Source organism: Neolamprologus multifasciatus, chromosome 6 (assembly GCF_963576455.1).
Source record: "Neolamprologus multifasciatus chromosome 6, fNeoMul1.2, whole genome shotgun sequence".
Lineage (NCBI taxonomy): Eukaryota > Metazoa > Chordata > Actinopteri > Cichliformes > Cichlidae > Neolamprologus > Neolamprologus multifasciatus.
The window spans coordinates 5339084-5346575 of NC_140444.1; the positions used below are offsets into that span (position 1 = coordinate 5339084).

Here is a 7492-nt window from a genome sequence, read left to right on the forward strand (position 1 = left end):
TCTTTTTTTCCTTCTTCATTCAACACATGACAGCATTATGGTATGTGTGAATTAGTACCTATACTACAAACTCAAAATTAAATGAAAAATAATTAACAGAACAGTACTTCTGTCAGTACTTCTGATCCATTTTGAGCCATCTATATAAGGACAAACAAAAATCATCTGCAGTGCTGTATAAAAGGTGAATTGCCCAACAGAGAGAATCCAAAAACTTAAAAATATTTTTTAAATAATAGAAAAAAATATAAACAACTCAAATATTAACATTATATATTGGAAATCACCATTGCACCAATGAACCATTCAAGACCTATCAATCATTTTCAAGTGCTCTCACCCCATAAGCTTGTTTTTCAGAAACTGTGCCTTTGAAGAGAGCTTTTGTCCATCAAGATTTAAAAGTATCTTCTGGAGGACTTCAAAGGTGCATTTAAGTTCTGGTGGGTAGCTCAGGTTCAAACAGTATATGAGTCCAAACAACAGAGCCCATGCTTGTGCAATGTTACCCAAATCAGTGTTAGCCTCCACACCCTCAATCAGGACACCAACGTCCTCTGGGTCATCTTCAGGTTCAGCACCCTCCTTCTGGATGACGTACACCCCCATTTGCTCCATGCAGCTTTTTGCCTCGCTGTCCGTATCCTACATGAACAAATAGAAGACAACAAAGTAAAATTTAAGAGATTGTTTAAACAACTGTTTCTATGCTGTTCATAAAATCCAAGTAGTCAAAGTAATAAACAGAAAATTACACCACTAAAGTAGTTGTTAGTAATTACTCCAATACATAAATTATAAAATACACCTCTCATGTCAAAAGAGGTGGCATAATTGACCTCTCACCAGCCCCTCCCCCAAAAGGGCCATTGTCCAATTACACATTATAGCAACAATTACTGTGTCTGACAAACATTAACCTCAAGCAAGATGGAGAAGCAGTGTGCCCACCGATACCCCGAGAGATTGTGTCTGGAGGAGTTGTGTTCTTTCCATTCACAAAGTCGAAAACAACGTGAATGGATTAAACAGTGTGGATGGCCCCACTCCCAGGTAAATGTACCAAACATTATGAAGCATGTCTGCTCGCACATTTGGGTACCCATTGGTGCGCAGAGGAAACCATTTGTTTGTCGGACATAGCAAGAGTAACTTAGGACTCGAGAAAAGGCTAACTCAGCTGCTAAAATAAAACAGGTATAGAAGTGTTAGTACTAAACAGCTCAAAGTTCATAGACATTTCTATTTACAAATACTGATGACCATAGCAATGAAAAAACAACAGGACTTGTTTTAATCCAAGAGCAGATTCAAAAGCAATATTGTCTTGATGCATGTTAAATGCATTGTATGTTTGTGTATCAAGTTTAACTACTGTATGCATAAATTTCTTTCCTTCCAATACCAAATTCCATAAATTCTTTATTGCAACGCTTAATACTGTTTGGTATTCAAGACATCCTTTCCCCAATACCAGGTGTCTTGTTGCTAGGGCTGGGCGATATGACCCAAAATTCATATCTCGATATATTTTACCTGGACGGCGATATAAGATATATATCTCGATATTTTTTTAAGCCATAAAGTAAGAACAAAAAGAGAGTTCTTAGTCAAAGCTGTGTCCCAGATGTCACACGGCACTTTTATTAACATAGAGCATAGATGTACATAAAATTTACTCAAAAATAAATTATGAGCATTTAATAATGCAAATAATAATGCTCCATAAATAAAAGAAAACAATGTTGTTTTTGTGCACAACAAAAAGCTCACAATTGTGCAGTCAAAATGTAAACTAAAAGATGCAGAGCATAGTAACAAAGACAGATTTCACAGCTGCTCTGTTCCCAACTTCTACTGTGTGACTGACAGCATTGAGTTTGAAATCCTCTTCGTAACCACGTCTCTTAACAGGTGCCATTTATGGTCCTTATACACAGTAGGGTAATATTACGTTGAAGCACAGTACGTATCACTCCGCGAGGCTCCTCGGTAGCCGTAATGCTCTGACAATCCATCAACCGGTGCAGCACCGTAGCTTACCAAAGTCGTACTAAAACATTTTTTGACAGATTGCTGAGCGCTGTGTACCACATAAAATCGCTTCGCGGCCATCAAGCACAACCAGAATTCATACATAAGGCGCGCTGTCAACTTTTGAGAAAATGAAAGGATTTTAGGCTGTGCAGCGCCTCTGGGCTGCATGGCGTTAGCGTGGTTAGCTAGCTAACACGTTGACGGCGTCCAGCCCCACGCACGGGGCGATGCGCAGTAACTCGTTAACGGAGATTTGCCGTGTCCATCTTGTCGCTTCCTGCAGGTGAAGCGATGGGGGAGGAGGGGGAGTTGTGTTCAGTGAAGGAGGGGTGAGGCCGAGTAATGTTGCGTAAAGACAAAAGTGGACGAAAGAGAGGCAAACTTGCGGCTCCACAAGTATAGTTATAACGTAACATAGACTATATCGATATAAAGGATATTGTCACATCTTATATCTCGTATAAAAATATATCGATATTTTTTAAAAACTCGATATATCGCCCAGCTCTACTTGTTGCTAATCTCAAAATTTTAATTTTAACGATTTGCATTTGAGGCAACGTCACAATTTGTATGGTAAATAAAATGGTAAATGGCCTGCATTTATATAGCGCCTTACTAGTCCCTAAGGACCCCAAAGCGCTTTACATATCCAGTCATCCACCCATTTACACACACATTCACACACTGGTGATGGTAAGCTACATTGTAGCCACAGCCGCCCTGGGGCGCACTGACAGAGGCGAGGCTGCCGGACACTGGCGCCACCGGGCCCTCTGACCACCACCAGTAGGCAACGGGTGAAGTGTCTTGCCCAAGGACACAACGACCGAGACTGTCCAAGCCGGGGCTCGAACCGGCAACCTTCCGATTACAAGGCGAACTCCCAACTCTTCAGCCACGATCGCCCCATATGAGAATGTTACAGTCAACATGCTGTCACAATGACTCACCAAGTACTCCTTTATTAACTTCTCATAGTCTTCGTTTAGGTAGATGCACAAAGACTTCAAGATGCATGCTCGTCTGGTATGGATGTTGTCATGCTGGAGAGGAGGAGGAGATAATATGAGCCAAAACCAGGCTGTTTTTCTTAAAGCTAGGGTAATCAGTTAACTTGCATAATTATTCTTTAGGTTAGAACCTGGCATGTACCATTTGTTAAGCCGAAACAAAATTGACAACTTCATCTCCAAATAAAAGTTATTTTTGCTGCCTATGACAAAATCTACTCAATCCTAATACAAACCTTGGAGATGGCAAGCATGAGACCTCTTATTTTCTTTCCAGGTGTCCCTCCTTTGATCAGAAAGATTTCCATTAAGCGTGGCGCGTATTGGTCAAGCTCGGCAAAGAAAGTAGATAGCAGAGGCTTTCTGGTGATTCGCAGAAACTCCTTGTCAATCTGCAATAGAGAACAAATACATTGATTAAAAACTCAACTGTATATTTCACTCACTTCACATCTAAGCTGACTAAAGCTGCTTTTAGAAGACCATGCAGACATCAGTGCTGTCTGTGTAGAACATGAATCAGTCTGTGTCAGATCCTGAATTTAAAATTTCCACTGAAGTCACAGGTAAGAGGCAAATGGAACCAAGATCTAGGCCATTTGCTTTTTGAAGTTTGCAAAGACTGCTAAATTGTGCCAGTGGTAGTTCACTCTTTGCAACATAGTACGCTGGTCTAAACAGATTTTTCAGGTTTATTTTTAGTATGTTATTTGCAATTGGTGTTTGTTCTGGGAAAGATATTGCAGACTGAGCAATAATGCATTTCTAATGGGGGCCTTTCTTAAATGTACTGGTCCCAGTAACAAAGGCGCTTGTCGACTCAGAAATCGAGGGAAAACCAACAACACAACCGGCAGAACATTATGTTATTTACACGGGTGCACATACGTGGTCCGCATGTGCGCATTCGCTGTCAAAATAAAAGACGCGCACCAGATAAGAAGTTGCGACGCGCATTTGCGTCCATATAAAAGGCACTGTTTTTGTCCGCTAGAGTGGGATTTTCACGGCACATTCTGCACCACATCTCTGTGCGTTCATCATTTGTTTGAAGCCAGCTCACCTCCTGCAACCACTTTTCCGAGAATTCGCGCTTCTTTTGTGGTTCGGACTCCTTCTGACATTTCTTTGGAGGTGGAGGAACAGCAAAGTAATTGCTTAAAGGAGCTTCTTCGACATCTTTAAGAGTTCTAAACAAATGTCTGTCCTCCTCCAGAAAATCTTATGTACGCAAACACGCATTGCAACTTCTTATCTTGTGCGCGTTTTTTATTTTGACAGTGAATGCGCACCTGCGGACCACTTATGTGCACCCCTGGTTATATAGCTTGTCATATTGCAGCCACAGAAATTCTTGTGTCCATGAAACCATAAAGCTGCACTTTCTTTTTGCCTTATAGTCTGATTTGTCATAATTTTTCCGTTTTGTGGTAAGCTTTTCTTTGGCTGTCACTTCTTCACCCTGACCTGTCTTATTTGGCTCAGCAGAACTAAAATATATATCCTGCTGCTTTTACACACGCACTTACATAACGCTCAGCGATTCTCTGTGCGATCAACCTCTCACATGTTTAAGCTTGCTGCGGGAGATTTCACTTGTCATGTTTGCATAGTAAGCTAACAATTGATAAGACTATGTCAGAGGAATTGGTGCGCAAATTATCATCACTCACCAATCAGTGCTGTCGCTCTCTATACACAGTTCGCGCGATTGCAAAGTGAAAGCAAAAAACAAGCGCAAATTCAAACGCGATTTCAATATGTCACATATTGACAGTGGCTCACCAATGCCAATGACATAATTACCCAGCTACATTTCCGAAAGAATGCAAAAGCATTGACATATATTTTTCCTTCCTATGACAGCCCGACGGGCAGGGCAGAGATAGATTTTGGTGGCCCGACTGGAAAAATCGCTAGCCCCGGGATGTCGGGCTAGCGATTTTGCGAGCCCTGTACAGTGTTTCAATATTTTTTACCTACTACTCTCCCTGATGGAGCAACGCTTGCACTGCCACATACAAGTCACTGAAAGAAAAAAAGAGAAGCAGTTTTAAGGATGGTTTTATTGACCACCTTTTTTTTTTTAACTTTGATTAAATCATAAAACTATCATAAAAATATATGATGGTAAAAACTTACCATGTATTAAAGAGGAGGCACAAACAATCAGAAAAGGGGTCAGCTTTCTTTGTGGTGTTACTATGGTAAAGAAAACAGACAAAAAAAATTATAAAAACTCCACAGTGGATTTTTTTTTTTACTTTGTTGCAAACATATAAAAAAATACAAATACATATAAATACCTCTTGCAATATAAAATTCACAGATAAATATCCAATCTGTTGCCAAATGTAATAGCAGTGTTTCACACTATGCAATAAAGATGCTGGTAGTTGCGGTAAAGGTCCGACAGGCAATTTTCATAACTATCCGCCATTGCCTTTTCCTCTGACCTCGTGTTTATGCTCTTTTTCCCATGCACTAGCGTTTAAGTCAATTCAAAGGATGCAGTCCCTGAATTTGGACACAGCTAATATTTAGCAACTCGCGCATGCTAGTTTAACTTGCATTACTGCAAGAGGCCGAATGCTTAAAAAAAGGAGAGAGAAAGAGAGAAGAAATGCAAATGATAATAAAAAAAAAGTGAAGAAAGACCATGTCTTGCAATAACCGTCATTTAAAACCAAAGTGAATGCTAACAGAGCTAGGTAAAAGTTCAATGAGACAACCATACAACTTTAGCTAACTTCATTTACTTTGAAATTGAATTTCAAACGTGTTAAATATTGAATTAAACACATTAATAACCGCTAAAAACACTATAAGACTAACTGCAAAAACGGGTAACAAAAAAAAGAAAGAAATGGAAATGCTAATAATAATATAAATATAGCCGGAGCGGATTAGAAATCAGGTATTAGACGGTACCGATTGGCACCGTCTAATACCCGATTTTCACTGTATTTGCTCCACTAGCGCTGTCTAATGACAAATTACACATTTGGAATTAAAAACATTGTTAAACAATTAACGGACGGAACAACTTCGTTTGACTAAGATATTTTCAGTTATTTATTACTTACCTGTATTGTGGAAGATTCTGCAGAGGGAAACGGCAGTTCACCAAACACATATAACTTTCTCCGCGTTCCCGCCTCTTCACTTCTGGGAAGTTTGAGCATGCGCACTAGGCATCGGTTTTAGAGTTGTTGATTTAAAATAATTACATTTAATTGAACTGAAGAATGCAAATCTAGTTCATTAAACTTTTTGTTATTTTATGTTAAACCAACAACTGATAATGATTTAAAAACCTAAACTCAATATGTTCATGTTAAATAGACAAATGTCTATTGAATAAATCAAACAACTGCCTTAGTTGACTTTTTTGAGTGCAGACAACACAGCTCCCACATCACATGGACATGTAAATCCCTCCACCATGATACGGTGATGATTCACTGTGGGGAGGGGGGATAGGGGGGACAAATCGCCACTCCCCCAAGCTCACCCCCGCAACCCCGAGTATGATGGCTCCATTGTGTTAAATAAACATGATCTTTGCTGTGTTGTCAGGGAGGGAGGGAGTACAAGTTTGATGTGGTTGAATATGAAAATCCTTTCTATTGTTTCATCAGGTGAGAACTTAGAGCCATCAGTATGAATTTGGAGTTGGGCTCCCTGGGGTACACAGTCTTCTGTATTGCAGCAACCTTCATGTAGTTTTCTGTAGGACTGGAACTTTCTGCAGACAAAAGAGATGGAATTAAATTTTTGAGTCGCAGTAATGGCGAGCAAACAGCTGCTAGTTTACCTGCTGTTGACAGTGAGTAAATACCTAAACTAGGTGTGGCAGCACGAGGTGAGATTAAAGTAAATACTCTTCACAGTTTTAAAAGACAACGCCACTCTGGGAATTTCACCCAGAGAATAATAAGTAACACTAATCACCACGAAGGCAGTTAGGTTTGTTATACTCAGTACAGAGACGAGGTTCAATGTTAAGACAAATTGACAATTTATTAACAATTTAAAACACAGTCATAAAAATCCATGTACAAATATGCTTAAAAATATATTCAGCGCTGAGGCTTACCAGTGGAGGGGCAGGGATGCCACGCACAAACTCAAAAAAAGAAAACACACCACGACACAAGTGCAACACAAAAATCACACACTCACACTAATAAACTAAACAAGGCAGGTGTGTACACTCAAAGGATCCCACCACCAGGGCACCCTGGTCTCCTCCACGTCGGCACTCCGCATCTGAATAAAAGAAACAAAGAAAATTTTAATAGATTACAACAAAACTAATGTAGCACTGGGGGATAACCCTACTGCAGGACCACACTGGTGATCTGCAGCTATAAAAAGGGCCTCCCACCAGTGGTGTAACAAAAATCCAAACTACAAATCAAAACAGAAAAACAACATAC

General features: G+C 39.9%; 1 protein-coding gene across 4 annotated transcripts; it reads right to left on the reverse strand.

Moving 5' to 3' along the window:
* On the reverse strand, positions 1–6416 carry LOC146516233 (uncharacterized). Of its 4 annotated transcripts, none has more exons than XM_085163908.1 (5): positions 6137–6416; positions 5193–5252; positions 3287–3442; positions 2991–3083; positions 1–645 (listed from the first exon to the last, which is right to left on the reverse strand). In XM_085163908.1, the coding sequence occupies exons 2-5, from the start codon at positions 5193–5195 to the stop codon at positions 337–339; spliced, it is 561 nt and encodes a 186-aa protein (XP_085020034.1). In that variant the 5' UTR covers positions 5196–5252; positions 6137–6416; the 3' UTR covers positions 1–336. The 4 variants fall into 4 exon arrangements, with proteins under 4 accessions (XP_085020034.1, XP_085020035.1, XP_085020036.1 ...); XM_085163909.1 differs by having other exon boundaries at positions 3287–5078; XM_085163910.1 differs by adding an exon at positions 5030–5078 and having other exon boundaries at positions 5193–6416.
* Between the last annotated feature and the right edge of the window lie 1076 nt (positions 6417–7492).